The 20,271-nt window shown below is 50.9% G+C and overlaps 1 protein-coding gene across 1 annotated transcript in view; it reads left to right on the top strand.

Moving 5' to 3' along the window:
• Positions 1–20,271, top strand: part of ptprn2 (protein tyrosine phosphatase receptor type N2) — a 132,236-nt gene that overhangs the window by 84,780 nt on the left and 27,185 nt on the right. The window contains exon 13 of the mRNA XM_023804876.2: positions 18,814–19,026. Within this exon, the coding sequence (XP_023660644.2) occupies positions 18,814–19,026 (213 nt within the window). The remainder of the gene's footprint in view (positions 1–18,813; positions 19,027–20,271) is intronic.

Here is a 20,271-nt window from a genome sequence, read left to right as displayed (position 1 = left end):
TTATGGGATGGAGGGGAGGGTGGGTGTGGCTTCCCCCTCTCCTCCTGACCTTCGTCGCCTTTATCATCTAATTGCTTGTGATTGCATCATTTCTGCGGGGGTTCCGACATGTTCGTCCATTTAAAAGCCGCGCACATATCCTGCCCCCTGGGGTCACCTACCTCCTGGTCCACGTTCCATCGGGCTGATCGCTGCTAACTTGGTGAGTTTGGCTCTGCGGGAATCACCCTGAACCCCAGGCCCCTCATCACACTGATGCTGACACAGACTGATCTGTGGGGCATCTGTGGCCCCTGGGAAGGGCGGGGCCGATTCGAAGGGGCCCGAACATGAAGCAGTTACATTCAGGTTCAATCAGGCCGCAGCCGTCATGCACACCGATCACGGTCGTCACGGGTAATGAGCGTGCTTCCTTTCCGAGGTCCAGTTACCAGCCAGCTTCTGATCAAGGCACCAAAGCCAAGCTCGGCAATCCTGCTGTTACGGGGGGGGGGGGGGGCACTGGAGCGTCATTTTACATCTGTCAGTTTATTCTAATTACTTTTGGCTTTAATTTAATGCATTTCTTCAATTCATAGCATAGTAACTTGTGCATTTTTTAAAGCAAAATATATCAGGTGAGCTGAGATCGATGGCCGTATTTCAGACTCCGTTTGTCTGCAGACTGGGAATCAGCCCCGGAATTCACTGGGGCGGATTTTCACTGCAGCATCCTGCATGTGATGAGGGACCGGCCTGGACGGCCACATCGGTGCAGACAGACCCGTTCGTGTCTCGTTTCATCTCTGAAGATGCAGCGCCTCTTCTGAAATCCTCCGTCCTCTTTTCATTCAGACGAGAAAAAAGAAAAAAACACGCCGTCACAACAATTGCAAAGCCAATTCATTACCCGACACTGAGTCGGTTTGCTAACAAGAAATTTGGTAATGAAATATTAAATTATTTTGCTGCTTCGTTTTGGATTTAATTTAGAGAGGTGCTCCATGCTGTCACGCAATCAAAATGCTAATGCTGGCTGGGGTGTGGTTCCAGGCTTAAACTGACTATGAATATTTTATTCTTACTCACGTCATTGTTTTTCTACTTTGTGAAGAAGACTTCAGAATACCATGGTGGGGCTTTATGTATCCCCGTGGGCTTTTCAGAGACCCGTGAGAGACAGTGACACGTGTTTACAACTGACGAGGGAGTGTGGGGTATGAGAGCACGACCAGCCTGTGTCCATGGAGATGTTGGGGTTAAGGGTCTTGCTTAGATCCTTTAATGGTGGTACGATTATTCTGCCAGCCATGGGATTTGAGCCCACAACCTTCCGGATACAGGCCCTTTACCTGCTGAGCTACACAGAGTCCTAACAATTGTCTGTCTCTGGGAATCTGGAAGTGTGGTACAGTAGTTGTCAGGAGGCCGCGGAGATATTCGGGTCGAGGTGCAATGATTGGTTGAGCCCCGTGTGTAAGTTGCACCATAGGGTTAAGGCATGCCGGACAGCTCTGCCAGACCAGATCAGCGTGAGGCTTTGGTCCAGAAGCGGCTGGTGGGGCAGCGCGTTGTTGAAAGGCAGGCTGGTGATGGTCTAAGGGGGAGATCTATAATTCATGACCTTTAGCCACTGGGTGACCTTTTCCGAGATGGAGTTCCATCGACTCGCCTCAGAGTCAGGCCCATCGGCAATGATGTGCGTGCTCTGCCTCATGTTGGGGGTGCGGGGGGGGGGGTCATCTGGTAGTGTGGCAGGGTAGCATGATTAGCAGGCCACCTTGTGTTGTGTGCATCACTACCGGGGACGTCTGCTTGCTGCCTGAGCCCTACACGGGGTCCGACACGCACACACACACACACACACACACACACTTGCTTGCTCTCACTTTAATATACTTGCCCTAACAAAATGCAAAGTTTCATTTTGACTTTTAATTTTACCTCCGGGGCCTCTTCAGGGTCTGCCTGCCTCGGGTTGCTGTCTCTGTGGGTGGCTGGGACGCGTTTAGGATAAACACGTACATGAACGCACATCGCAGCCCGATGGCTCCGGCCCGCCGTCCCGGGGGCCCGCCTCTCCCGAAGAGTGTGCCGTGATGTGTGGGTCGGGGGGGGGGGGGTGTAGCTAGAGCAGAGTGGCCCGCCTACGTTTAAGTGCCGAAGCTTTCCTCCCCCCTTCCCGTGTGTCGACCTACCGCTGGCTGAATAGATCTGGCAACCCTGGTGACGTGGACACACCCACAGCGGAAGCGGGTTTGTGTGTGTGTGTGTGTGTGTATGTGTGGGTGAGTATTGCCATGTGTATATTAGATGGTGGGGTCTGAATGTCCCCACGATCTGATAAAAACCTGTCATTTTGGCATTATGGGGACCACTTTTTCGGTCCCCACAAGGGGAAATGGAATTTTATTTAAAAAAATCTGTGACTGCAATCAAAAAAGTAAAAATGCCAAAAGTCTTGTATTTTGTCTGGTCACTTATGGTTAACGTTAAGGCTGAGTAAGGGTTTGGGTTTTCATAGTTGAGATTAGGGTTATACCCATAGAAATTAATCGAGAGTCTCTACAAGTATATAGATAACTAGTCTGTGTGTGTGTGTGTGTGAGAGAGTGGACAACAATTTCCCTTTGTTCCAAGATGGAAACATGGCTTTTTCCTATACATACAGAGGTCTTTCTTCATTATCCAGAAAATACATTAAACTGTGGCACATATTTTAAGTGAAATTTGCAACACGCCTATATTATATTATAAAATATTTTATTAGATTAGGCAATCCCTGCTTTGCAAATAACATATAAACCAGGAGGCTTAAATAATAATATTTCATTTTTAAATTACCCTGGTTAATAAGTCTTTGCATTTATTCCCACAGCTTAATTGAATTGATAGCACTGCAGCAAAAGGAAACTTAGTGATTCTCTGCTTCCCCTTCATGTTAAGACCATAAAAGCGGCTTAGATCTTCAAGGAGACGGACGCCAGCGGAGAGCGACTTATCGAGCGCGGCGTCGTTCAGCGAAAGCGGGCGAATTAACACGATGCAGCCGCCGATAGTGCCGGCAGCTGGGAGGCGCCGGCGAGCTTTAATGTGATCAGAGATAAGGTGGAGGGAGACGCCGGGCCCCGCTGATGGGCAGAGGGGCTGCCGGACACATAAACGCCCATGGGGCGGCGGGGCTGGGGCGCGACCATGGGGCGATAAGGCTGGGGCGCGACCATGGGGCGGTAAGGCTGGGGCGCGACCATGGGGCGGTGGGGCTTGGTTGCGACCATGGGGCGGTAAGGCTGGGTGGCGACCATGGGGCGGTGGGGCTGGGTTGCGACCATGGGGCGGTAAGGCTGGGGCGCGACCATGGGGCGGTAAGGCTGGGGCGCGACCATGGGGCGGTGGGGCTGGGGCGCGACCATGGGGCGGTGGGGCTGGGGCGCGACCATGGGGCGGTGGGGCTGGGTTGCGACCAAGGGGCGGTAAGGCTGGGGTGCGACCATGGGGCGGTAAGGCTGGGGCGCGACCATGGGGCGGTGGGGCTGGGGCGCGACCATGGGGCGGTGGGGCTGGGTTGCGACCATGGGGCGGTGGGGCTGGGGTGCGACCATGGGGCGTTAAGGCTGGGGTGCGACCATGGGGCGGTAAGGTTGGGGTGCGACCATGGGGCGGTAAGGCTGGGGTGCGACCATGGGGCGGCGGGGCTGGGGTGCGACCATAGGGCGGTAAGGCTGGGGTGCGACGCTTTTCCCAAAGGCTCCATGCTGATTTACTGGTTTGTCGGTGCCGGAAAAGTTCGAGGGATGGTCTTTCTCGGGCCCCTGGCATTTCCTGGTCCTCTCCTTCCTGAATGGGTTGCATACCTCTTCAACTCTGATCATCCTTCTTCGCAGACCATAATAAGTGTCCTTGGTGATGCCGGTGCAGGATGTGCTCCTCCCATTTCCCCCAAGGACGGACCCCCAGCCTGGCAATCTGGTGCAGCGCCTGCTCAAACGGGCACTATCCCGCAGACTCCGTTTCTAAGTGAAATGGCATCACGCCCCATGCCCTTTGTTCACTCGATAGGTCACTGGAACATCTGCCTACCTTTTTCTAAAACAAGCACAAACGGCCCTCTTCACAGTCAGTTACGTAATCGTGTGCAGTAAATAGTAGCCACAGTGGAAGTAAAGGGTGTATGCAAATGAGGCTCATGAATATTTAATGAGGTGGGGTTAGGGGCGTGGCCAGCCCTCACGCCATGCTTTCAGGGGTCCCTGCGAGGTGCTAGATAATGAGTGAGGAAAGCGCACGGCGGCCTTGAGGGGAGCGTGCTCGGCTATCGGAGCAGCTTAAAGGCTGCTGTCAGCGCAGGGGGGGGACACATCAGCGGCCGACCCGCACCCCCCCCCCCCCTTCTCGATTGGCGTCGGCTCATTAGCGCTGGCCGAGCTCCTTCAGATTAGCGGTAATTAAACTGTGAAATCAGGGTGATTGCCTCGAGTCAAGACACCGTATCGGGCTGTCAGGAGGGATGACCGGGAGGGGGTCTTGGTGTGTGTGCTGGCACCTGGCCATGGGAGGGAGGGCCACTGTGGGTGTCCACTGCTGCTGTGCCCTGCTCGTGGCGCGAGGGGCGGGGACTTGAGGCGTTGCCATGACAACTGCGGGGGGGGGGGGGGGTGGGGAGCAGGGGACTGTTAACAAAACGCAGTAACGGGCTGCTCCCTCAGCCTGCACTGGGGCCCGGCCCTCCTAGGGCGTTGCTCGGCATGTTGGGAGTACACTCCCCCCCCCCCCCCACACCCCTGTCTTATATAAGCAGGAGCTGAGCAGAGCAGGACCTACCTGGCCAATCAGCTTCAACAGCATTGATCCCCCCAGGGAATAAGTAAAAGGGACCGGGCAAAGACTCTTAAATAGCCCCTCCCCCCCAAAACAGCCCCATTGCTGTGTCAGTCTGCTGGATAATCCTGTTAGTGTTGCTATATATATATTTATTTATCTGCCAGTTGTTTGTTTCCGCGGCAGGTTAAACATGGCAGTCAGTACTGTAGGTATTTAGGGTAATCTCCTTGATCAGCCCTGAAATCGCACCCCGAGAGGGGTGGGGGGCAGCCGTTTGGGACCCCATATGACTGGGATGCGGCCATGTTCGTACCGTGGCACAAGCTAGAATGATAATCATGCCCCCCCCCTCCCCCGTGAGTGGTGTGGTAAAACACAAAGCGCTAATCCCTTCCCTTCCCGCGGACGTGTAAGCTCAGCCCCCTGAGCGCTCAGCCGCCTTGTAAATAATTGATCAGAGCGCCAGCGGCTGTGGCCCCGTCTGCCTAACCCCCCTCCCCACCCCGTCGTGCCGGGCGTTCCGCTCATCAGCGCCACTGCACTCGAACTGCAGCTCAAGCGTGAAGGAAAACGCACCTCACTATGCGTGTGTCTGTGATTCTGTGTGAGAGTGTGTAAGTGTCTGTTTGTGCGCGTGTCAGTGATTCTAAGTGAGGGTGTGCACATATCTGTGATTCTGTGTGAGGGTGTGCACATATCTGCGATTCTGTGCGAGGGTGTGCACATGTCTGCACTTCTGTGCGAGGGTGTGCACATATCTGCGCTTCTGTGCGAGGGTGTGCACATGTCTGCGATTCTGTGTGTGGGTGTGTACATGTCTGTGATTCTGTGCGAGAGTGTGCACATGTCTGTGATTCTGTGCGAGAGTGTGCACATGTCTGCGATTCTGTGCGAGGGTGTGCACATGTCTGCGATTCTGTGCGAGAGTGTGCACATGTCTGCGATTCTGTGTGTGGGTGTGTACATGTCTGTGATTCTGTGCGAGAGTGTGCACATGTCTGTGATTCTGTGCGAGAGTGTGCACATGTCTGCGATTCTGTGCGAGGGTGTGTACATGTCTGTGTTTGTGTGTGTGTCAATGACTCTGTGAGGGTGTGTACATGTCTGTGATTCTGTGCAAGGGTGTGTTCGTGTCTGATTCTGTGCGTGGGTGTGTACATGTCTGTGATTCTGTGCAAGGGTGTGTTCGTGTCTGATTCTGTGCGTGGGTGTGTACATGTCTGTGATTCTGTGCGAGGGTATGTAGGTGTCAGTGAGTCTGTGTGAGGGTGTGTACATGTCTGTGAGTCTGTGCGTGGGTGTGTACATGTCTGATTTTGTGCGTGGTTGTCATGTGTGTCTCTGTGAGGGTGTGTGTGTGTCTGATTTTGTATGTCTGTATGTGAGTGTGTGTGTCTGCGATTGGACATAGCTATAAGGGTGTTTACGTGTGATTGTGCATGTGTCAGTAATTCTCTGTGTCTGAGTCTTTGTATCTGTGTGAGAGTGCGTATGTGTCTGATTGCATGTGTGTCTGTAATTGGATGTGTCTGTGATTATGTGTGTGTTGTAATTTTGAGTATGTGGCTGTGATACTGTGCGTGTGTCTGTGATTTTGTGTGTGTCTGTAATTGGATGTGTGTGGTCTGTGTATATGTGTCTGTGATTAGATGTGTGTGGTCTGTGTATATGTGTCTGTGATGGTGTGTCTGTGATGGTGTGCTGATATGGAAGTGACGTGTGTGCCTGTAACTTTGTGCGCGCATAGGCATCTGTGATTGTACATTCGTACACACCTGTCTAGAATTCTGGTTGTGTGTGTCTGTATTTTTTTAAGTTCACCCCCCCCCCCCCAATAGAATAGTCTGCTGGGTTCTGCAGCGTGTTCGGGATTCCCCACATCGGACCTGACCCACCGGGCCACATAAGAGCCACATAAGAGTCTTGCCTCATCGGCCCCTCATGGCCGCTCCTGGACCACGGAGGGACATCGCCCTTCTTTTTCATTCATGTCACGTATGAAACACGTGTGATCTGCCTGTTCCGCCTCACGTATATCAGCGTGGATGAACCCTGCCGCTCGTCGCGTTTGATTCCCTTCCATCACGCGACGTCACGAGTTTGCCTGCTCGTGGCGTGAGACGGAAGTGGCACCCTTCTGCTTGTAGCCCCTCACCAAACGAGCGGAAATTAAAACACGTGTCTCCGTTGGGGGCTCGGGGAGCATCCTGCCGCGGTTGTAAAGTCATACACTCCTGGTTTTTGTATGGTATTTCCAAAAGGGGCTTACACCGGCACAGGGATTAGGTTAATGCTCCGTGTCACCGACAATGCCGAGATTGAAACCAAACCCATTCTGTTCCCCGTCTTTCTGCGGCGTCTGACAGAGCCCTAGCTCGGGCTGAGCCGGACGATCTGGTCCTGATGCAATCTTAGCGCACCCAACAGCAACCGGAGCAATGCCGTTTTAAGGAGATCTCCTGCATCGCCAAGCGCGCCGACTTCTACCTGCTCACCTCTCCTTTGTTTTTTGTCGTTTCGTTGTTTTTCTTGTGTTTTTTTGGAGCTGTCACAGAGCGGCCGGGACTCTGAGGGCTCCGTTCATCACGCTGCCGCCGCCGCTCCCCAGCGCCGAGGAGCTCAGCCGCCCCGCCTGGCGTTACAGCACCTTTAGCTGGCGGGGGGCGAGTTGCCGAAGGCACCGGGATAATTACGCGTTTGCTGGTCACGGCGCCGGCTCTCCTGTTGGTCTCTCCAAGCGCCTGATTCTGCTGCAGTCGATGACCCCTTTTGATTTACGCCGCACGCAGGGCCACGTCTTAACCCTTCAGCCCTCCGGATGTGTCATTCGTCTTCTTTTAAAGAAATATGAAGGTTTGATATTTAGCCTTACAGGAAAAGTAAGTAAATAGTGAAGTGGTATTGGTGGGGAAGAAGTGACATGCCTCTGTGTGTGTGTGTGTGTGTGTGTGTGTGTGCAGGGACGCCCCCAGTATCCAATGCTGCCCCCACGAAGAACCCGGCCAGCTATTTTCCTCTCTGACTGAGCCTGTGAATCCTGCTTCCTGGCCTTGTTCGGAGCCCCTCTGCGCACAGAATTATTCCTCATTTAACTCCTGGACGTAGTTATTGTACGACAGAGGGGACACAGGAGGCTGTAAATTACAGGGCGGGATAGTTTAATCATAGTGGGGCTGCAGCTTCACTTACCGGCGCTGATCGTTTTTGAGTGAATCTAGTATTAGAGATGTATTTCTGTACACCGACTTAACATGGCGATTAAAAAAAGACATAAAATGAAAGGTATTGTGTGACGTCTGTAGGTGTACTTCTGATGTTTTTCTTTGCCTAGAAACTTGATGCCTGCCGTGCTATTATAAACACAGAAATGTCCCCTTTACGTCTTCGTGCATAAAAACCATAGATCAAAGTCAAGGCGACAAAGATTGAAAATGAAAAGTTTAACTTTTAAAACCAAAGCAACTCAATTAGTTTAATGAGATCTAAGATTTAAGGGGGAAAAATGACATTATTCCTAGTTTTTTTGTAAGCCATACATCAAAGTCAAGAAGCCGAAATAGGAAAACAAACATTTAACTAACTAAGGCGTATTTCAAATCAGATGAACGTTGATAAATCGATTTAATTCCCGGTGCTGGTATAGCTCAAACCTGAAAGTTGTGCTGGTGCCGCGTCTGTATGGAATATAGGCCCCGCCTCTGAGCAGGCATTCGGCTACGCCCACCTCCTATTTGGAATGGACTAGAACGGTTTCCTGCGCTCGCAGTGTCCTGTCTAATACAGGAACCCATGTTACACTCACCCGGTCTGAGTGATCACCCAACCAATTAAGTTGTGTGATAGTGGTGAAAGCTCTTGTGAGAGTTGTGGTGAGACCTGCTCACCATGAAGCCTTGGGGCTCCAGCGTCCGCCCGCCCTCTCGGGGTCACGTCCAGACCGCCGGCCTGTTTGATTATGCTCGCATGCCGACTGCCTGGCTGCTGCTATTTGCTGTTCTCTAGCACAGAAATGCCACGGGTCCCGTGACCTTACAGGGCTCCAGCCCAGCGGCGTGGAGACGTTTTAACATTTCTGCAGCATTTCTGCGTCTAAAAGCTCCTCTTCGCTTTTTTTTTTTATTTCACGAGTAAGAATGGCGAAAGGTGAAAATCCCCGTGCTCTCATATTTACACGGTCACTGTTTTCAGGTTTTTCACTTTAGCAATTTTCTTTTATTTGCTTTTTTTCTTGCTCATTTAGGCAGTTAATTTTCTAGACTGGGTCTCGCTTTCAGCGTTTATTACTGAGGACACCTTCCTCTTGCCGCTGTGACTATCACATTGAATCGGCCCTTAAATCTTCACAATTATTGTATTCACCGTCGCCGTAATGCTTTGATTCACACCTACCGATGCCATTATGGTTGTACCACGTCGATTTTGAAATTAGTTTTGTGAAGTCTGCACTCCTGTAATGGCGTGGAAAATTATTTTTTCGAAGACAATCTAGCAGGAGATTAACAGTATTTTTATTTTTTTTTGGGTGGAGTCGGGTTTTTGGTGAGCCAGAGTCAGCGTTTAGTTAGCTCTCACCTGACGACCCGGTTTAAGCCTTTAGTTACGTGGTTTAAGCCTTCGTTTAACCTTACTTCGGTGACCACGAGTAAGCGTTTAGATACCCTTAATCTCGTAGACCCCCACATCCCATATAGGACCCTTTGCTGTATGGCATAGCCCACAGATCGCCCCCCCCCCCACCGTCCCTGGGCTGCCTGACCTGTCTCCAGCTGCCTTACACAGAGAACAATGGGAGAGGGGAGCGGGGAGGGGGGGGTGCTGAAAGTACAGATAGAGTAGGGAGGCCTCACCCCTCCCAGGGTCATCTGCTCCTCACAGGACCCCTTCATCCCAGCCTCAGCAGTGCCCCCCCCCCCAAAACCTGTGCCCTCTGCCACACAATTACTGTTCATTCACTGTTCCTGTGTCGTTTTCCCCGCAAACTGTATATGTTGTATTTAGGATGCTGGATTAGCCGGACATGCATCTTGCGCCGAATGAGCAGAGGTCGTGTGCTTCTTTTGCTCCTGGTCTGAGGGAGCGTGGCTTAATGGCCAAGAGGAGCTCCTGGGGAGTTAGATTGGGCCTCGGGTACGAAGAGACCAAACGCCTCGGATAGGCACAGCGGCGCCCCCCAGAGGGAGTTACGGGAAAATAAAAGATTCGAAAGGGCATTTTTAAAAATCATTTATCTGTCTTTATGTTGGTCCTGGGCACCATCTTAAGCTCTGAGATTTTCTCACCGTTTCTTTTTAAATCGGTGTCGGGCTCCTACGAGGTGCGGGGGGGGGGCGCAATTCAAACAAAAAATGAGAAAAAGGGGCCCTAAGCAGCTTTACAAATGAGTGACAAAACCAGGACCCATTCACTTTCCCCTTCGGCCACCAGCTGATTAACATCCCCCGCTCTATAGACCGTCACCGTCGGCAACATGTGGAGGTATCGCCATAGCAACCAGTGGATGTGACATGTGGTACAGACAGGCAGCGGACGGCTGCTATAAGGAGGGGCTGAGCCCCACGCTTGGTAATCACAGGGAAAAAGGCAGCCTCCCTCCCTCCCTCTCTCCCTCCCTCCCTCGCTCTCTCCCTCTTTCTCTCTCTCAATCTGCCGGCACATGGCCGCTCAGGAAGCCTCCACGGAGCGCGCTCACTCGGAGCCAGGGAGTCCTAGTGGGCTGGGCTTTTTTTTTTTTTTTTTCTCCCCCCCCCCCACCACAGCCAGACCCCTCCCCTTTCCCGGCGAGTGCGGGGTGCCCGGCCTTTGTTGCTGCTGAAGTGGACGGGAGGCTGGTAACTTTTAGGCGAGGGCTGGTACAGGGATGCAGTCAGAACGCAGCCGCCGGTGTCACCGCTGCCGCTGTCCGTCAGGAAGCCCCGTGTCTGGAGTAGGAGACGCCCGCCCGGGCACCCCCGCCCCGCTGACAGAACGCTACCTCCGGGGACGCCCCCTAGCCATGGATCCAGGTAAATGCGTGCTCGTGTGATCCGCGCGCGGCGGCTCGTTCCCGTTCTCCATCCCGGCTCCGGCACCCGGTTTCCATGGCGCCCGCTCTCTGCGCCTCCGTGGCGGGCGGCACCGGAGCGCTCCGGCCTCCCCGCCTCCCTCTCCCACGGCGGTCCGGAGCGCGCGGGGGCTCTGTGGCCACTCTGCCGGCGACCGGCGCGGCTCTCCGCGGATGCGTGGCTTCCCCGCAGGCCGGCGCGTGCTCCAGATGCCGGTGGCTTCCTCGCCATCGCGGAGCCGCCGCGCACAGACAGCCGCGTCTCAAACCTCAAGATGGGGCGTGTTTGCGCGGCCGGGGCTGTGCGTTACGATACGGAGGCGATACCTGGATCAGGGATATTTCCCATATTTAGCAGGTGCAGGGAAATGCTGGGCTTTTGGTTGTGTGTATGGGAGTATGTTACATATGACTGCATATATGAAGCATTGAGGGACATTTGGATTAGTAATTATGGGTATTTATGGAGCAGTCTGGCAGGATTTCCAGCCTTCAGGGTGTTTTGCTGTGTTCTTCGCATGCCAGTGCAGTTTGTATGTCAAATAGGCCGTGAGTATATGTCAGGTCAGACACTCTTCCTATTTATGATGGGGTGTCTTGCGGATATATTTACTTGAAATCTCGAAAAAACTAAATGCTCCTTTTTTTGGAAAACCCATGGATAGAATTAGAAAAATCTTTTTTTATTATTATTTTTAAAATATCTAACAAAGTAGTATTTTGGTTTTTTTTTTTATTTAAGATTATTTAAAATATTTTTTAATTTAATTATTTAAATTTTTTACTTATCTCGTATATAAAAGTAATGCCTTCAACAGTGTTTCACTTTCTAACAACATCCTATATCTTATAATGTTTTTTTTATTTCAAACTTCCTGAAACAATTTAGGCCAGTCTTCTGTACAGTATATGTGTATGTGTGTGTGTGTGTGTGTGTGGGGGGGGGGGGGGGTGGTTTGCACAAACCTGAAACTTCCTTACTTACTCCTAATTTTTCAGGTCCCCATTTGGATAACCTCAATTTCACAAAAATATGTGAATGCGATCAAAAAAAACTCTTGTGTTTTTTTTGATTACTTTTGGTTAAGGTTACCGCTGGGTTGGGGTTAAGGGTGTCGTGATTGGGATTAGGGTTTTACCCATAGAACTGAATGGACGGTCCCCATTTAGATAGGTACACCAATGTGTGTGTGTGTGTGTGAGTGATTTACAGTCCTCTCACTAAAATATAAGTACAAGATTGTTTTAATTGCATGATTTCAGATCAAGTGTTTAAGAAAAATCATTGTGAAAAAAAATCACCTCTTGAAAAAAATCACCTCTTTTTTCATATGTACATTCTGGAATCTAAGGCCTTTTGGAATCCCTACCTCTAACAAACCCTTCTTTTGCCTAACATGTCAGTTGTTTAATCACATGCACGTAAATCAGAGTTAAAAAGGGCCAAGCTCATTTTAGATACCGTAGTCCAGTGCGGCGGGCTGGCTGCTGATTGTGCATGTGGGTCTGAGAGTCTGTCTGACAGATAAATATAATTTTTGTTTTTAACGTTAGCAAACGGGGGCTGAGGATAACTTTGGCGAAGCTCGGTTTGGCTCCCTGAAGGGGCCCGCCAGAGATCATTGTGACTTCACAGATGAACGCACGAGTGGCTCTCCTTGTGACCCCTGTCAATGATTAGAATAATCCAGAGCCTCTGTAATCCATCTGCCCTTTGTCTCGCGCAACTTTCCTGAACGCCCCGAGCCCATTCTCCAGCAGGAGGAGCAGCACCGGGCCCCCCCCCCCCGCCCCAGCGCGGATCCAAAATGAAACGCACACACACACAAAAAGAAAAGGGAATGCATGGACCGTCAGACCTGACCTTCTCACGCGTACCAGACTGGTCCAGTCCACTCCGCGCTGAAGGTGGACTGGTTTTGGCAGTATTTTATACTGTCACTCTGGTTCATACTCTGTTGCGTGTTAGTATAGTGGCCTCCAATCATTAATGAATGCTTGTTTAAAATCGCCAAGGTTTCGCGGTGCTTATAAATACTTCAGGAATATGGCTTTTGTTTTGTAACATTCACCTTATACTGTCATGGTTTATCCGTTTAAATGTTAATACAGCAAATACAGAATAAAAATGACTCTGAATGTAGTCAAGGTTCTGAGATATACACATAATGATACACAAAATTGTGTATTCGTTTTATTTTCTATTTTATATTTGTGTTTTCAGTATTTGTCCGGTAGTTTAAAGGCAGCATGGCTGGTTGAGCTCGGGTGGGGATGTGGAATCACTGGCAGGAGCTCATCCACACTGACCCAGCGGCTGCCCTCTTCCTCAGCCTCACAAATCCCCAGCGCGAGTCAGAATTTCAAAATTTGCAAGTACAATTGCCTCCGGACAGAGGGACAATAGATCCACTTCACCATAAAAGGGAGTCCTCTCCTCTTGTTCGCTCAGACAATACTTTTTGTTTTTGGTTTTTTTTTTTTTTGAAAAGGACGCGGAGATGTGAAGAGTTTAAATGATTATTTCTGCTTGGTTCAGCGTGGGGGTTTTAACAGAGGGAAAGAGCTGGATGTTTAAGTCGCAGCGTCGCTGAGACCCTGAAACCATTTTAAGGGAGAGTTTTAACTTGCAGGTTTTCTGACTGAAGAAATGAAAAATAAGTGTCCAGGCGGCTAATACAATAGAGTAAAATTAGCAGCATGTGGGAAAATACTGAATTTGTGAATTAATTAACAAGATGCTGTTTGTTTTTTTGCTTATTTTAAACATCACTATGACCCTGTGCTGAATCAGAGGTGATGGATGGATGAATGGATGGATGGATGGATGGATGGAAACTCGTCCAAGTATGCACTGTCCAGTGAACCAGTAATTCCCGTCTTGACGGCGTCTTATCCGCAGTGCTGCCGTCAAGAACATGCCGTTTCTTTCAGCCATAATTACGTTCCCACTTCGCCGCTTGTGTTCCTCTTCATCCGGAAGCTTCCACTGACTCCGATAAGACCTGCTACGCTGGACAGACCTGTTTTCAGACAAGATTTATACCTGCCTTCTCATTTATACTTCAGCGATAAATAAAGTGTAAATAAATACAAATAAAGTGGTAGAAGCTGTAGGCTTAGAGGAGTCAGTCGAGCGTCACTCAGTCAGGCAGCCGGCCTTCGGTTCAGGCAGGGCCGTTTAAGCCCTTATTATTCTTGTTTGCTATCGGTAGGTCACCTCAGGCTTTGTCCGTCCGCTATCTCTTTATCCATCCACCCCTCCGCCCAGGACATTCTCCGTCCGCTATCTCTTTATCCATCCACCCCTCCGCCCAGGACATTCTCCGTCCGCTATCTCTTTATCCATCCACCTCTCCGCCCAGGACATTCTCCGCCCGCTATCTCTTTATCCATCCACCTCTCCGCCCAGGACATTCTCCGTCCGCTATCTCTTTATCCATCCACCTCTCCGCCCAGGACATTCTCCGTCCGCTATCTCTTTATCCATCCATCCCTCCGCCCAGGACATTCTCCGTCCGCTATCTCTTTATCCATCCACCTCTCTGCCCAGGACATTCTCCGTCCGCTATCTCTTTATCCATCCACCCCTCCGCCCAGGACATTCTCCGTCCGCTATCTCTTTATCCATCCACCCCTCCGCCCAGGACATTCTCCGTCCGCTATCTCTTTATCCATCCACCCCTCCGCCCAGGACATTCTCCGTCCGCTATCTCTTTATCCATCCACCCCTCCGCCCAGGACATTCTCCGTCCGCTATCTCTTTATCCATCCACCTCTCCGCCCAGGACATTCTCCGTCCTCTATCTCTTTATCCATCCACCCCTCCGCCCAGGACATTCTCCGTCCGCTATCTCTTTATCCATCCACCTCTCCGCCCAGGACATTCTCCGTCCGCTATCTCTTTATCCATCCACCTCTCCGCCCAGGACATTCTCCGTCCGCTATCTCTTTATCCATCCACCCCTCCGCCCAGGACATTCTCCGTCCGCTATCTCTTTATCCATCCACCCCTCCGCCCAGGACATTCTCCGTCCGCTATCTCTTTATCCATCCACCCCTCCGCCCAGGACATTCTCCGTCCGCTGTCTCTTTATCCATCCACCCCTCCGCCCAGGACATTCTCCGTCCGCTGTCTCTTTATCCATCCACCCCTCCGCCCAGGACATTCTCCGTCCGCTGTCTCTTTATCCATCCACCCCTCCGCCCAGGACATTCTCCGTCCGCTGTCTCTTTATCCATCCACCCCTCCGCCCAGGACATTCTCCGTCCGCTGTCTCTTTATCCATCCACCCCTCCGCCCAGGACATTCTCCGTCCGCTGTCTCTTTATCCATCCACCCCTCCGCCCAGGACATTCTCCGCCCGCTGTCTCTTTATCCATCCACCCCTCCGCCCAGGACATTCTCCGCCCGCTATCTCTTTATCCATCCACCCCTCCGCCCAGGACATTCTCCGCCCGCTATCTCTTTATCCATCCACCCTTCCGCCCAGGACATTCTCCGTCCGCTATCTCTTTATCCATCCACCCCTCCGCCCAGGACATTCTCCGTCCGCTATCTCTTTATCCATCCACCCCTCCGCCCAGGACATTCTCCGTCCGCTATCTCTTTATCCATCCACCCCTCCGCCCAGGACATTCTCCGTCCGCTATCTCTTTATCCATCCACCTCTCCGTCCAGGACATTCTCCGTCCGCTATCTCTTTATCCATCCACCCCTCCGCCCAGGACATTCTCCGTCCGCTATCTCTTTATCCATCCACCTCTCCGTCCAGGACATTCTCCGTCCGCTATCTCTTTATCCATTCACCTCTCCACCTTCATTCCCAGCAAACACTAGTTAATTGTGGATGCTGCTCCACTGGCCACAGCCTTGGTGTTCACCATGTAATTCTGGTAAAAATGATGGGTTTCCTTATTAAACCACGGGGGGTGGGGGGGATTAGACCATCCACCATACACACTGTCAGTCACTGCGCTACAGGGAAAGACCATCTACCGTACACACTGTCAGTCTGCGCTACAGGGAAAGACCATCTACCGTACACACTGTCAGTCTGCGCTACAGGGAAAGACCATCCACCGTACACACTGTCAGTCAGTGCGCTACAGGGAAAGACCATCTACCGTACACACTGTCAGTCTGCGCTACAGGGAAAGACCATCTACCGTACACACTGTCAGTCTGCGCTACAGGGAAAGACCATCCACCGTACACACTGTCAGTCAGTGCGCTACAGGGAAAGACCATCTACCGTACACACTGTCAGTCTGCGCTACAGGGAAAGACCATCTACCGTACACACTGTCAGTCTGCGCTACAGGGAAAGACCATCTACCGTACACACTGTCAGTCAGTGCGCTACAGGGAAAGACCATCTACCGTACACACTGTCAGTCTGCGCTACAGGGAAAGACCATCCACCGTACACACTGTCAGTCAGTACGCTACAGGGAAAGACCATCCACCGTACACACTGTCAGTCAGTGCGCTACAGGGAAAGACCATCTACCGTACACACTGTCAGTCTGCGCTACAGGGAAAGACCATCTACCGTACACACTGTCAGTCTGCGTTACAGGGAAAGACCATCCACCGTACACACTGTCAGTCAGTGCGCTACAGGGAAAGACCATCCACCGTACACACTGTCAGTCAGTGCGCTACAGGAATAGACCATCCACCGTACACACTGTCAGTCAGTGCGCTACAGGGATAGATCATCCACCATATACACTGTCAGTCTGCGCTACAGGGAAAGACCATCCACCGTACACACTGTCAGTCAGTGTGCTACAGGGAAAGACCATCCACCATACACACTGTCAGTCAGTGTGTTAAATATGAAAAACCCTCTCAGATATTAGAACCATAACACACACAGTATATTGTACTAGAAAGAATATGTAATAATGTTAAAAAACAAACATTAATTTAGGTAACATGTAAGATAATCAAAATACTTTTTTTATTTGAATTTCCTATTTTAGTAAACAGCAGTCAAAAGCCACCTGTGTCATAAAAGTTACTAAATTAAATGTAAATTAAATGTAACAGGCTGTTGACAACGCAGGAGAATGTAGGGGATGGTTTTTCTTGCGTACCTTAAAATTCTCCGTAAACAGCTTCCACACTAACAGCTAAAACACTAACTTGATGTCGCTAGCTTATGTTGTGTCACGTTCCAGAATCAATGCACTCAGTGTGTGACATTTTTCACACTTCCATCACTCAATATAACTGCGTCCACGAGTAAATAAAATGTTATCGTTTAAAATTGCGTTGTCTTTAAGTGTCTCGCTGCAGCAGTGCCCCATGCGCTGATGAATATGTTAGCAAGGATCTTGAAATGGATTAGCATATGCTGTTAGCTGTTCTGCCGCGTTCATCCTAATTGCGGTTCGACTTTTAGTCCTTTTGACAATTTCGTTTGCGTTTCATTCAGCAGAGGCAGACATAGGTGAAATCAACGCGAGCCCGGTCCGATCCGCCACGGCTCCCTGTCGGTTTCACGCAGTGCTGGACAGGGGAACCTTAACAACTCTTTGCCTGCTGAAAGGCCGACACACACGCAGACTGTGTACAGCTGGACGCCTCCTCTGCAATTTAGCTCCGTGATCGGACAGACGCAGAACAGAAAGGGAATCTCGCAAAGCGTGACACAAAGAACAGGGAAATGTTCAATAAGATCTGTATGTGGAACAATTACTGGCCCATTGGTGCAGCTAGCTAATATAAATAAACGTCTTGCCTAACTCTGTTAAAATAGTGAAGGGAGGTAGCTTTGATATAACTATATGTATATATAAATACAATATGACACAATGAGCTTTACTGATCACGGGGGATATTTTTATATAAACATACTGTAAATTCAAACGTAAATAATGATGCACAGGTGGTTTGGTTGACGTGATGCAGGACTGACCTGGGCAGGCCTCAAACATGGTGCTGCCGTTTTTTGCTGGTATCGCACTAAGAGGGTTCCGGAAAGATCTGGAGACACAGCCTTTGAAAAGCAGGCCGGGTGTCGTTCTGTCAGAAGACGTCATTACGCTTTCCCTCAACGGGCACCTTTCCGCTTTCCCGCGTTACGAGAGTGCGCCGGGAAATTATTAAATGATGAAATCCTGGACAAGGGGGTGTTGAGATGGCTTAGGTAGGGTGGCAAGGGGAGCGACGGGTCGCTAATTATTGCCGTCATGTGAAGGCGCGAATTTGGCCGGTTGCTTTATTTTCCCTTTTGTGCATTTTTTTTTTAGCGATAATTGTGGGGTGGGAGTGGCTGTGCGCGCGACTGTGACAGGCATTCACAAGGGACGCCCTTTTTGTTCTCGGCTCCCGACGACGGCGGATCATGGGGACGTTGTTTTGCGTATGTGGGAGTGAGGCAGAGAGCCGTCTGGCTGTTAGCCACGGGCCCCCCCGGGGGCTCCCAGCGGGCTGGGCATCGGCTGTCACCGCAAGGACGCCGAGAGCGTCGTACGACTCAAACCCTGGGCTGCTTTTCGCCAGGCTAGTGAGTCATCTAAAAGAAAAATAGCCACAGGGTTTTCGAAGACGCCTCGTTCTAAATGGGGTAATTCGGCTGTTTATGTTATTTTAAACACCCCGTCTCTGGTTTTATTTCGGAAAACGCGTTTGTTCCAATCGTGCGTTACCATGGAGACGACGTCTCCATCGCTGACGGCAGGACACCGGCCCCACCGTTTTCATTCATCTTACGAGGCGTCGTGACCGTTCATACAGACGGTAATTTCGTACCAGTACGTATCCTGTGAACCGGCATCATGTGAAATCACAGGACCCACAATCCTCCAGGAGTGGAGCTTCAAACCCCATTAAGGTGTGCGCATCTATGTCTGTGGTCCAATGTGGAACCAAGGTGTTAAGTGCTTTCAGAAGGCCTATAAAAGCGTGTGGTTTTAGACGGCGAGCTCATGCAGCACCTGCTCCTGTGTCCTCCTTGCAGAAGAGCAAGCTGTCGGAGCTCCCCACCAGGAGCAACGAGGCCGAGTCCACCAAGTTCCTCATCCTGACGGTGATCTCCATCGTGTGCATCATCGCCGTGCTGCTGGCCTCCACGGGGGTCTACGTACTCCGGCATCGCTCCCACCACAAGCTGAAAGAGAAGCTCACCAGCTTGGGCACCGACGCCAGCTCCGGGGCCTCCGCCACATACCAGGTAGGCACGCTTTCAACTGCCAGGATGCCAGGGTGCGCGCGCCAGACCGGCGCGGCGCTAATTAGCTTAGCACAGCGTAACCTATTGCAGCCGTCTCAGGATCTGAATCCGTGTGACGCTTTCCTGACTTCTGATTGGCCGGTCTGTGAATTTTTTTTTCCGCAGGGCAGGCTTTCATGTCCGAAAGTGTCTCTTAAGAGAATAACAGAGTGCAGCAGCTTAAGTACGCATGGTACGGCTTATCGTGCTGTGTCTGACCATTAAGATGTTTGGTGCTGCTTTTGGAGAGGATAATTTGTGTGATGGATACAGCGCAGCAGCCCTTCAATAAAATTCACGGCTTTCTTGGACAGTATTAAATAACGATAACGCCTGTGATGAATTTACTGTTTTCACTAAACTGACAGTCTCAGGTCCCTAAGTAAATTGTTTGAATTTTAATGAATGTAATATTTTAATATAGTGACAAGCTATTTATAATTTGAGGAAACTTCACAACGTCAGTGAAGGATTAAGTCGGCCTATTTCATTTTTATAAACACTACTAATTCGGGCTGTCGTGTCTTTCCCGTCCTCGTGCTAGGTCTGTTGTAGCTCAGCATCGCCCCCCACAGGCTGTCGCTCCTGCCGCGCGGGAAACATTTAAGCGTCCGCCCCCCCCCAGACAGCCCCCGCGCGGTTTCTGTGCCCGGGCATGAGGGCGTGTCCCAGACGTACCCGTTATTCCCGCGGCGTGATAAGCCAGCCGCCCGCCCGCTTCCTGGCGCGGCTGATTAAAAGCGCGTTTAACGGTTCGGTAAAGGGTTTACCCGCCCCGCGCCTCGGACGGTCATTTACATCCGCCTGGCTGCTCTAATTAACATGCCATGAAAAGCATGATGACAGCCCTAATGAATACAGTCCATAATTAAAAGTGTGCCTTTTATGTGGGGAAATAGTTTAAATTTCACTGGCTAACCCCCCCCCCTCGCACCCCCCCGCTACCCTTCGTCTGGGGGCCTGTGCAGTGGGATATTGATTTTATAATGAAGTCAGCTCTTCAGTGGGGTGCTGAAGCGCTGGATTTTTAATGCACCTTGATGGAGAGAGACGTGTTCCTTCCTTTGGGTGCGGCTTGCATTGCTCTGTTCTTTCTACATCTGACACCAAGCTGCTATATGAAAATCCGTGTCGTTTTCCTATTTTTATTGCATATGCTGGAGTGGAAGCCATACCCCCCCCCCCACCCTCTGCTGGATGGATGGA

Source organism: Paramormyrops kingsleyae, chromosome 4, assembly GCF_048594095.1.
Source record: "Paramormyrops kingsleyae isolate MSU_618 chromosome 4, PKINGS_0.4, whole genome shotgun sequence".
Classification (NCBI taxonomy): domain Eukaryota; kingdom Metazoa; phylum Chordata; class Actinopteri; order Osteoglossiformes; family Mormyridae; genus Paramormyrops; species Paramormyrops kingsleyae.
Note: the sequence above shows the minus strand (reverse complement) of the source record. Positions and strands in the feature narration are given on the sequence as shown.